General features: G+C 46.4%; 1 protein-coding gene across 2 annotated transcripts in view; it reads left to right on the top strand.

Moving 5' to 3' along the window:
- The first annotated feature begins 919 nt into the window (after nt 1–919).
- The window catches only part of LOC118214269 (protein Shroom2-like), a 42,837-nt gene continuing 31,520 nt past the window's right edge, over nt 920–12,236 (top strand). The window contains exon 1 of one of the 2 annotated variants that reach the window (XM_035394102.1): nt 920–2,013. In XM_035394102.1, coding sequence (XP_035249993.1) covers nt 1,786–2,013 — 228 coding nt within the window. In that variant the 5' untranslated portion in view covers nt 920–1,785. The remainder of the gene's footprint in view (nt 2,014–12,236) is intronic. The other variant, XM_035394105.1, reaches the window with a different exon arrangement.

Raw genomic sequence — 12,236 nt, 5'->3', positions numbered from 1 at the left:
CAGTTAACCCAGCTGTGTTCTTGTTTAAAAGAATACACCATATTATACCAAAGGCACTGCTTTGCAAAAAATAAAACATTTAATAGCCAGTTGAGTAGCTTAAAAGAAATACATCTCAATGCATATAACAGTACATATTATTGTTAATTTTGTCATTAATGCTGGATGCCGTCTGCAATTGTGGTGGCCTACGGCGATCATCATCAGCTGCGGCAGAAGAAATCGACTGTATCTTTTCGGTCGGGCGTAGTTTGCAGTTAAGATTTAACACGTGATAGCACGTTTAACCCACTAGATGGAAACGTTGCATCGCAAAAATAAACATTCTTCTGCAACCAGTTGTCCACACACACCCGCATGCCCATCTGAAATGTGCAGTCATTAAAACGGTAGCATTATTCTTAGATCTGTACGAGAGCGTGTCTTATACTTCATTTCCCAGTGATCGAAATTCTTTCACTGTAAAAAAATATCCCATGAAGCAACATTTAATGGAGTTCCAAAGAGGCCAAAGGCTCATTGTCCGATTTGCAGGTATATGGTCGCAAATACTGCAAAATTATTTCATGCAGTGTCAAAAATTATAAACATATGCCAAACAGAAGCAAACTGGGCAGCAGTGGAGTATAACAGTTAGCGAACTGAACTTGTAACCCCAATGTTGCATGTCTGATTCCCAGTGAGGACACTGCCATTTCAACGAGGTAACATTTCTTTTCGCCTCGGTGATGCACACATCACTGTGTTAAACAGTTGGCAACAGACATACGGCTTGAGGGCTCCGAGTCTTGCTATGGGAAAAGTAAAATGTAGTCGTTGCCAGTAGAGGACGCACAAGCCCTTGTTCAGTGTAGATCTCCCAGATGACTATCCCATATCCCATAGTAGTTACAGGTGGTTTGTTGACGCCAAGCCCCTGCTGGCCGTACCAGGTAGCTACCTCAATCCAATTTATGTTTTCCTAGGCACATTAAGAGCAGGATAGCTAGTTACGTAGTTATTTAGCATGTGCCAAATTGCTTTTCAAAATTCATTTTGTCAGTTAGGGGAAATATAAATTATTCGGGAAAACAACGACTGGCTAGCATTGAGGCAAAACTGATTGTGGAGTTCTGGAGTTACGTTAGACTATCGACGAAGCCAAATGCTGTTGCCAGACTTAGCGCGCTAGCTGGTCAGGAAACCTCATTCTACCCGTTGATACAATAGGTTGGGGGAAGAGGATCTTCAGGGAGGAAGTAGCTAACATTAGCTAAATTCCCAAATTCACTATCCACTGCAATGGATGACTGGAAGAATACGTGCGGATTTGATGTATCTTAAGGTGGGGGGAACCCACGCTGGACTGATGTTTTGGGGTAAACTTAACAGTTTTGCGCTTTTACTATGAATGGGAACTTTGCTTAATACTAGCCACATACGACTGTGGAAAACTGCTAGCAAGAATGATAGCTTAGTAACTAATGTTAGCTGGTTAACCGGACACAGTTCCACTGATCTTACTAACGCACGGCTTAATGTTAAAAAGGAACTAATATAACCAACAAACCTCGCGTCGAGTTACAATTGGTATTTAATTGCTGATGTCGTTAACTGAATTTGACAGCTTCACATCTCTCGGATACGGGTGATTTGCCATATTGCTGGAAAACTGTTTCTAACGCATTTCAGTGCTTTATCGTGACTGGAAAGCACTTTTGGTTGCGAGAAATAAACAGGGATATTTTTTTCCTACATCAAATGAAACGCAAGACTTTAGAGAAGATTTGAACAAGCCCTGACACTATGCACACGTCTGTGGAGCGCAGATCTGATCCTAGATTTACAGCTAGGGAACACGAACCCCCTCAGGAAAGTCTCTCGCATAAAGCGGGGATACTGGGGCCTTTGGAGCCGAAGGTCAGCGGTGGGGATGGATGGAGGCTGGTTGATGTGTTACTCACCGGGGGTGCGCCGTGGGGGTTCAGCCTGAAAGGTGGCTTGGAGTACCACGAACCCCTCATCATAACCAAGGTAAGGAGATCATCGGGGACTTACACGGCTCCTAAGTGATATGGAGCACCAGTAGTACGGCCATTCGAAATGATGTCACAACTTTTCTGGCTAACCAGCACGTTAGCTGAGTGAGTGGCGTTTGTTAGAGTGAACGTCTAGCATATTGGTCAATAATGTGTGTGTGTTTATCTATTCAGTGATAATGTCACGACCTTTCAAACGTGGGAGTGTGTTGGTAATTTTATACTATTGCAGTATGAATGGCAGGAGTGTGTTAGTGTGCGCGTGCCTTTTCAAGCCCTGATATACCCCTTTGTAGCACTCCCACTGTTCCCCATGATAGTCTGTACACAAAATATGGAATCCTTGAACTGGAGGACAAGACATAAACATTATTCCTTTTTTTAATTTGTGGGAGGAAAATGCTAATCCGTTAAAAAAATTTAATGGGTTTCCACCTCCCAAGTAGATAGAGCTGTAGTTTGTTTCTGAGGTTATCTCACATTCACAAATCTTTTAAAAATAAAAATGTGGTTGAGGATGTTTTAGTGTGTGCTCATTGTCCAGGTATGTTATTCTAACCTTACATTGCACTGTTCCTGCAGTCTCCCATTTCCATGTTACCCATTTGTCAAAAAGCATATCACTGTGTACGTGGTGTTGTGTACATAGACGCAGTGTTCATAGCTGCATTTCAAGGTGATATTTGGTATGAGGTTTAAATATGTAGGCAGGGCATTAATAGTACTCTGTTGCAATCATCTATGGAAATGACTGCTGACATTGTCTACTGAAAGCTCAGTGGGTGGTGAACGGGGCTTATGGCCACTAAGTCAACATTACACATCCTTTTTTTCCTCATAGCTCAAAGTGACATCACTGTCATGCGCCAGATTTCTGATATACCCTGTCTCGACTTACAGGCTTGCAACCGAAAAAGGTGCAGAAATCATACTCAGGGTCTCCTCCCAGATTCACTCCAGCCAGTGAATTTGAGGCAGAAACAGCACATTGGTTTGTTGTGTGGCAATGCAGTTTTCTGTTGCGTGAACACCTGCTTCGATGAAAGCGCTTCAGGTAGTTGTGCTGAGCAAAAGTGGCCTAGCTGGTCTGCAGGTGAGCTTTCTCATGAATTGGTAACTTATTCTGTAATCACATTCATACAAAGGAACAAGCCAGCAGGTTCAGGTGGTGCTTCTACCTGTTTGTAGCAACATGCTGATGCCCCCCCCCCCCACACACAGGCTTTTAGAGATTTTAAATATATCATGAGTCATTCAGATTTCACTGTATAAGTTCTCTTGGAATGAACAGGAAGGCAAGTTCATGCTGGCGGGTATTGTGAAATCACAATGCACATGAAAACAAGTGTTCCTTATGAGACGAAATGCAGCCTAATCCAGTCTGGATGGTACATCCTGTGACAGTTTTTTCCTTGATTTTCGGGGTGCGTCGTTCACATATCTTGCAGGACTCACAGTCCGTGCCGCTGGGGAAAGAGGGGGATTTAGACCCATGCTTTTCCACACCCTTCCCTGCCCTGATGATGTCATCTGCCTGTTAGGCCATAGAGTTTTCAAACGGCTGGCTGTGCGCTCAGAGCCTCTCACTCTAGAATGTTCTTGGCCTGCAGCGAACCCAGGCACTCCTCAGAGGAACGTGGTTAAACGGACGGGCAGGGTTCCCACTGCTGCCTCTATATGACTTTACTAGAGATCAATGATGAATATAACCTCACTGGATAATTAATGGAAAGCTCTGTTGCGCAGTTTTCCTTTTCTGTTTGAGTGCTGTGTTTCACAAGGGAAAAAGTTATTTTGCCTTTAACATGTCCCGGCACGTGAAGAGCCATGCTTTTTTGTAATAGCCCAGTCATAGTTCTGTGTGTGTGTTTACACACATTGGCTGCTTGTGTGAATGTTGATCATTGGTTGGACCTCAAGACTCTGGCCAATCACTTTTGTGCACCTAGGCAGGGCTACATCTTTCCTGTGCTCTCCCCAAACCCAATTAGCCTTAATGATGGGGTGTTATGGTGGGTGGTGGGGCTGGGCTTTGCTGCTGCAGTTTGCTTTCTCGCCTATCACCATGGGGCATGTTGAGTCAAAAACTTTGCACCTTGAGATTGGCGTCAGCGAGATAAAAACAGACCTCATGAACAAGGGCAGGAGTTAAGATTCAGGAGCTGCTGGAGGTGGCAGTTCTGAAGAGGCACACATAGAGGTGCTGGAGCTGATCCGTGTGGGATCGAAGATAACAGCAACATGACGTCCAGAAGACAGATAGCCAAAATGTCCAAATCCTGGCTGTCCTTTTCTGTGCTTTGGGTTATCTGTGGAGACCGGCGCTAAAACCGAAGCTGATGGGGCGTAGTACTCGTGCCTGAGCACAGCGCTCTGTGAACGAGGATTCTGGAATATTCTCCAAAGCCCTGGAGCACTAGCCGCGCTTTCCTTCAGAGCAGGGCCCGTAGAGAACTCCTCAAATCAGCACTCTGAGACAGGGCAAGGCAAAGTGGACAAAACACCACTTCAGTAGGCTATGTCTAACATATTTGCGATGATGGTCTCGTTACATAATAAAAAATATTTTTTTTGTTACCATTTCCATGCGCTGCTAGAAAGTTGTATTTTTCAGACAGACTTTCAGACTGCAAACTCAAGGGTTTAGGGGAGCGTGTTTCATCGTTTTGCATTACGGTCACCAACTGGAGAAAAAACCGATCTGCAGGTCTGTTTAGTGGAAAATGTGGCAGATGTTACAGATGCCATCATAGCCAGGATTTGAGATGCCTGACCTGAGAGAATGCTGAAGACTTAACCTGCAGCCTCCCCTCTCTGCATGCCATTTTGCGCCTGGTTGCTGTGCCGTTCTCCAGAGCTCCAGACAGAATCGGCTGGTAACGGCAGGACTGAAATCGGACCAGGTGCTGTGTGAGACACCGTTTGCTGCTGGACAGTCTCGCACCAGCGGTCTGTTACTACGCCGTTGCATCAGTACGGCATGTTCCATTATGAGCGCGTGCGATACTGCCCCGCCCACTTCACTGTGAGGGGCGTGTCAAACAGGAGCGGTTAGCCCTCTGTGAAGCTAAAGGCCTTACGCTAACAGGAGCCGGGGCGAGAGCGGGGAAAATACAGATCCCAGTCCGACACGGCCGACCTCTGGCGGCCTTACATACGCTACCACATAAAGAACATTGAGCAAGTGTTCTAGCACGAGAAGCAAACAGCGTAACCAACCAAATCTCCCCGTGGTTAATAATCAGCCCAGAAAGACCTTGCTGGTTCAGTTGTTTTTTGTTGGCAGGGGGCAGGCAGGAGAGGGGCAGACATAGCTCCTGTTTGCCATTTACCCACACTGTGTGTGCCGCTTCCATATTGACCGAATCTGAGTCCGAAGTCCTCCCCCCACTGCACGCAGAGCAGCGCTCTTTCAGCTGCAGCAAAAAAAGGGTAAATATAAGTTAAAAAATGCACTTTCACAGCAGTTTTCAGGCTGTCCAATGGGACGCTCAGAGCTAAGGTCGCTGACGGTCCGAGAGCATTAACAGCTTTAACGGCAGAGTGCGGATCACACCCCAGTGCGGGAGCCCCGTGGGAAGTTTTTGGGCATTCGGACCAGCGCTGCTGTGTCTCCGGGGCAACCCTGGGACTGGACAGAGGGGGAGCGTCTACTCCTTGCGCAGCCCAATCTGTCACGGTTGGTTACATTTTTTAACACATCTGTGCCATCTTGGGTAGGCTTGACTTTGGCCTCACCTTTCTCCAAATGACTTTTTGTGTTGATTCTGTGTTAATGACCAATAGGGAGACGGGGTTCGGGGGCTGATTGTGTCAGAACACAGTGTTCATTTCAAAGCCTTTTCTCCCAGCACTGTGCTGAGAATGCACGCGTGTTGACGCCTCTTTGAAAAGAGCTAGACGCCATGCTGATGTTTTGGGACAGTAACTCTTCAGGCCCGCTCGCCACACCCTGACCCCACACACCTTTGTGAACTGCATGTCAAATATGTTTAAAAATTTATATAGATTTATAACATTTAAAGGATGTTGCATGTTGGTTTCTTGTTATTAGCTTGTGAATCTCTCAGCAGGATTCATGATCCAATAGCAGGCTGTTTCAAAAGGGGATCCTTAGTGCTTGTGTGGAAGAGTGCTGAGATTGTGTTGATTTCGGAATTACAGATCAGATTTTCTGTGAACGGGACTAATGTGTGTAGGCCATACTGATTTGGTCTCGCCTTGTCAGGCTATGGTCTTTCTAGGGCACTACCTCATGTGTCACCCCTCCCTTTGCTGTGCGTATTATAACTAGCTGGTACATGCGGATTGTTGTTGTGCAGCTTGCTCAAGCACGCCTGGTGTGGATCATTCTGGATTCAAACCCGCAGCCACTTGGTCTTGTGTGCATACCAATGCGTTTAACACTCCCTCTGTCCCTCTCTCTTTCCTCCCACCTTCTCTCTCTCTCAGGCGCAACAAGGCCAAAGATAGGGTCCTTTAGACCCATTGAGTGCTCATGAGGGTAGAATTAACGGCAAGGTGGGTAGTGGAGCTAGCTCGTCTTCTACAAGCTGGTAAATAAAAATGTTCAAGTTTTTTTGTGGATGTGGGGCGGGGGGGCGGCGGGGGGTGTGGAGGGATGTTTATGTTCAGTGAGCTGGAATGGGGAGAAGTCTCTCTCTGTCTCTCTCTCTCTCTCTCTCTCTCTCTCTCTCAGGGTGAGAGTGGACTGCTGTTGTCATGTGGGTCTTTCCTAAAGGTGCTGAATCATTCCTGGCGTGTCATGGCGTTAGAAAAGTTGACAATCTTAGTTTCTCAGGAGCAACGCCTGCGCTAATTCAGGGAAACCTACACCTACAGGAGCCATTTCCTGTTGGTTTTTTTCCTCCCCATTTCCCCTGAAATTTTTACAGTCAGGGAAATTCCAGTGTGTCCCGTTAACCTCTGCTCACTGCCAGTACACCCCTGTGAGGCTGAGGACCATCTTATGGTGTTGCCTTGTGTGTTTCGCAGAATGTAGGCTATTCCTAGCAGTGAGCTGTGAGTCTTGCTTCTTCACAGACACTGGCAGTGTTTTAATGCAGTGCTGGTCAAGTGTAAGTACACTAGCAAACAAGCATAGTGACACAGTGTGATCACCGTGTTCACAGTTTGATTGTGTGTGTGTGTCTTATGATTACCCAGGGCATATTACTTTAAAAAGCCAGTTTCCTTTGTGTAAATATGTTTAATATCAGTCCTGCAGCTTCTTTAAATTAGCTAAGACAATGCAGCATTAGTCTGCCAACTGTGTCACTTCTGATCAGGCTATTGGGCTGTTTAATTGGACATTATTCATCTTATATTTTGTATCTTATAGGCTATTACTCGGATGTTCTGGTTGTCCTGTAAATTAAGTGTTTTCTTTTTTAACTGGAGAGAGTGCGAGTGAGAGTGGACAGGGAGTGATATAGATGTGGAGAGAGAGGAAGAGTGGGACAGAGGCTGCTGATACTGTCAGGCGCTCCGTTAGAGTGGCGGGGGGAAGCGCTTGTCTTCCTGGACTCAAACAGATACGTCGGCGATAGACCTGAGTAGCGACGCCCGCTCTCACTGGCGTCTCTCGCCAAGCGTCAGTTGTCCACCCGGGCTGTCGCTTGTCCTCCGCGATAGACCGCGCGCCGTTCAGAGTGACGCGGGTCTGACAGCCGGAGGGAAGTCTGTTTCCGTGGCGATTTCAGAGCAACTGAGAATTTTAGTCGGAGACTTCGGTCATTCCCGGTTTCGCTCAGAACCCGCTCTGAGGGTGCGTATGCTTACACTTACATGTACAATGCTTTTATACAGCTGGATATTTTACCGAAGTAAATTGAGGTTGAGTACCTTGGTCAAGGGCACACCAACAGCGACACACCTGGGAATCAAACCTGCAAGCCTCTTGAGTTACAAACCAAACTCTGCCCCATTATCCTGCACTGGTCTGTTTAAAATAGTCTCTACCCATCGTGCCTCATTTTTCTCTGAAGAAAAACCGTGATAATTCTGATCATAGCAGAAGGGATTTATTGCTCATCAAACGGGGACTGGATTAAAATTCTCACACACTTCCCTCTGGCCCTCAGCTTTTGCAAAGGTCTCTGACTATTAACGTAAACCCTCCTTTAAATAAATCCGCCTCCCACCCACTATCATTTCATTTCCGTTCACTTGATTCCTATTAGACCTATCCACTTATATTCATTAGCCTATATTTTTACTGGCCCTTTCGGGCAGTTGGCCTTGCAGCAGGGTTTGGACTGACCAGCAGACATATGGCTTTACAGTTGGAGCCAGTTGGAGTTAGAGTTTTGCCAACGGCCAAATTTCAGCTGCCCCCATCTGGTATATGAAACAAGATGGCCGTGAGAATTATAATTTAAGTGCCAGCACAGCCATTCGTGGCCTGCTGTATAATCTAGCCTATATGGCTGCGATGCCCCATGGAGGAGAAATAGAAAGTTGCCTGCCTCAGTTCTGGGAAATAAAGCTCTCCAGTGTTTTTCACGGCACATACAACTGCAAGCATGTCAAAAAATTTGGCCTTGGTACCTTATGGAATTTTGATTTGCCATGACCAAAGTGGCCTTATCTTAAAAATGATGGAATTGGATTCAAGTCCTGTTACAATAAAATAGAATAAACACAGACAACTTGGATACAACCAACATTCAAAACTTAAAAACAGTTAACAAGATCTGAAAGATAAAAATACGCAGGCCCAAAAATATCAATTAATAAAAATAATTAAAATGACATTTAAAAAACAGGCAGTTAGGCCAGCCTGTAGAGTGGTTTAGGGGTCTGGCTTTAGCAACAACAGCAAAATTGGCTGTTTTGACTTTTGACCATTTTGTTTCGTATACCAGATGGGGGCAGCTGAAATCTGGCCATTTACATACTCCGAAAAGCCATTTTGGTGACTAAAGAGTGACCAGCGATCTGAGCGGATAGGATTCCACGCTGTGGGCGGACCCCAGCTCCCTGAAGCATGATGGGAAATAACTCCACCATTTTCTTTCTTTAAAGTTGGCCTACCTATCCGGAGGAGCTTGTCAGAGCATTTGTTCACCACATAAAAACACACCTGCTTCTGAGCTGTGGAATGTGTGGCTCTAGGCCTGTGGCCTGAGTGCAGATAAATTTCACACAGAGGTTTCTGTCGGTACGAAAACAGAAACCGAATGCGCACTGTGTACCTAAGCAAAGTCTCGGTCTTGGTCTGTGAGCTCGTTTTGGCTCCGAGGACTAAGAGTGGGGCACGTCTCGGCGTTTTGTTTCTCGATTTGATGATCCAGGAGTGCCGTTTCAGTGCTTCGTATATCTGTAAATTCACTTGAAGTGTCAGGTCATGCAAATGACCACGTTCGTGAGACACTTTTGCACAGGAGTTTGTGCGAATTCCAGAAACGGATCGCCCTCCTGGAAAGGGATCTTCCGCTCTGGTGCGGCAGGGTGTGCGAATGGGAGTGGGCGGGGCCTGCTGGCCTCGCCCCGAGCCTCGGTGCGCTACGCGGTCCGTCACCTGGGCCGGGCCGCTACACTGCTCTGGAAGGACACGTGGCACGCACCATTAAGCCATTGCTGCCTGTGTTTGTGTTCTCTTTAGTATTTAACCTCTGTAGCCCTGCCCTTCTTTCACCCCTGCGGAACACTCGTTGAATAATCGTTCTGCTGTGTAATGTTCCAAGACTTGAATTCACCTCCTCTTCTTGTAACACTTGTCCCTGCCTTTTTCCTGCTATTCTATTAGCCTGTGTAAGCTGTGCTTTCTCTGTATCCTGTACAGCATCATGAAAAGCTCTTTGTAGTTAGGCTGCATGCTACCCCTGCCCCCACTTCTCTCTCTGGTTGTCTTTTATTCCTACAGGAAGCTGCCATTGCTTTAAGATGTTTATTGTTCCTCTGATCACCTGACCGGTCCACCACTATCTGAACAGCTCTTTTTTCTCTTTCCACGGAGGTGGGTGGAAGTTATTTTGGGGGCGTCTCTTTCCCTGTTGTCTATCTTTACTCACCTCTGTGTTTGAAGCCCCTCCGATTCTTCCAATAATAAACAGAGCGGTCTGCACGTACGTAGCGCATGGTCCCCCGCCGCGCAGAACATTTTTGCTGGTGTGCGTGTTTTGGCACAGCGCTGCTTGTTTTGTTCGCTCAGTTTGTTCCAGGCCTGAGGTGTGTGTGCGTGTGTGCGTGCGTGTGCGTGTGTGTGTGTATGTGTGTGTGTGTGTGCGCATGCGTGCGTAGGGAGCGTGTTCTTACAGAGCCTGTTAGAGTGTGCGTGTGTGCATGTCTGTTGGAGCTTTGCACTGCAGAATGAGTTTGAGAGCCGTTTTCCATGGCCCCCTGGCTGAGTGTCCTGTATGCAGAAGCCAGCAGCCCCAGAGCCCTCTGGGTAATCTGCAGTCCCCAGCCGTTTACTTGCACACTCTGGCCTTCTTCCACTCCTCCGCTCCACGCTGAGCCATTACTTCTATTAGAGAAATACTCCTTACCTGAGTACTGAGCAGAAGGCTGAGGAATCTTTACTCCCATTAGAGAAAGACTCTTTACTCAAGTACTGAGCAGTAGCTGATGAGTCCTTGGGCCTTGGGAACTAGGCAAGAACAGACCGTACATCTTCAACCCCTTCTGCAGAATTGAGTCTTACTCCCATTATTAGTCCATCCCTCCAGGAGAGATTAAAAAAAAACAAAAAAGCAGTTAACTCATTTGTGAGGAGTTGGTGTAATGCCTTCATAAATTACTAATGCTTTCATAATAGGTAATAAATGTTGTTTTTGAACACAGTGTTGTTGACTCAGTCACACTTTGAAGTTTGGTGCCGGAGGCCAACATGTGAATTCTGGGTATCTTGTTTTAAGTGCAGCGAGTCTCTCAAGCCTGTGTGTTTGCCTTTCTGAACGTTCAGTAAAGATTGCTTTAAAGCAAGTCTACCGACGTGCTGCATTTTCAGGCCTCAGGCCTGGCAGGAGAGCCTCTGCTCTGCCTCTGACCCTGGCCTCCATTCAGCTGCTTGAGAGGGGTCTGCTAAATGCCTGTAATGTAATGTAATGAGAGGGACCTCTCCCCATCTTACACCATGATCATCCCATATAATTGACCAATGGGGAATATCTCCCCCAGCAAAACAAAAACTGGACCAGCCCATATACACTGAATGATCCAAAATGTCTGGACACCCCTTGATCTGAGGCTGTTTTTCATGGTTTGGGCTAGGTCACTTAGTTCCAGTGAAGGAAAATCTTAACGATACAGCATACAATCACATTCTATATATGCCCGTGCTTCCCAAACAGTTTGGGAACGGCCCTTTCCTGTTTCAGCGTGAAAATGGTTTTGTCGATAACGGTGTGGAAGAACTTGACCTGAACCCCATCCAACACCTTTTGGGATAAGTTGGAAAGCCAACTGAGAGCCAGGCCTAATCGCAAAATCAGTGCCTGACCTCACTAATGCTCTTCTGGTTGAATGGAAGCAAATGGAACCAAATAGAACCAACATCTAGTATAAAGCCTTCCCTGAAGAGTGGAGTTTGTTATAGCAGAAAAGGGTGGACCAACTCCTTATTAATGCCCATAATTTTGAATGAGATGTTGAATGTCAGGTGTTCACATACCTTTGGCCATATAGTGTAGATAGTGGGTCAATACAGCCAGTCTGAAGAGCTTCTGTTTCATGTTTCTTTCAACTTTTCTTTTTTTTCTAGTGGCGGCCAGTAGGCCCAATATTGGATTGATCAGGTCCACCAGACCCAGTGGTAACATTTTTTGTATTTTATTCACCACACTGGTACGACTAATCAGGTCCCAAAATCGGCACAAAATGCAACTAAAAAGTGGAACTTTTCTGGAGCCCTGGGTCGAATGTGTAGCAGGCTGCATTTTTCTGGGTAACTATGTTGAATGGAATCCAGTACTGCGGTGGAGCTGGGGATGAGGGTGGAGAGGGGACTTGACCTGAGTCAGCAGTTCCTCTCCCTGTGGAATGCAAGTCCTCACTCAGGTTAGACTTACATGGGGGGGAGCACTCTCAGCCTATGACTGATGATTCACATGGCTTGCCTGTGATGCCCCTCAGCTCTTGTGATGGATTCAGTATTCAGCACTTTGTGGCTGCCCTCAGTGCTGCAGTAAACATGGCCGCTCAGGAGCCAATGTGACATCATCACACGGGAGCTATTTTGACATCTGCATCGGACTGGCTGCACAATTTGATGCA

The sequence above is a fragment of the Anguilla anguilla genome, chromosome 15 (assembly GCF_013347855.1).
Source record: "Anguilla anguilla isolate fAngAng1 chromosome 15, fAngAng1.pri, whole genome shotgun sequence".
NCBI classification, from domain to species: Eukaryota; Metazoa; Chordata; class Actinopteri; order Anguilliformes; family Anguillidae; genus Anguilla; species Anguilla anguilla.
Note: the sequence above shows the minus strand (reverse complement) of the source record. Positions and strands in the feature narration are given on the sequence as shown.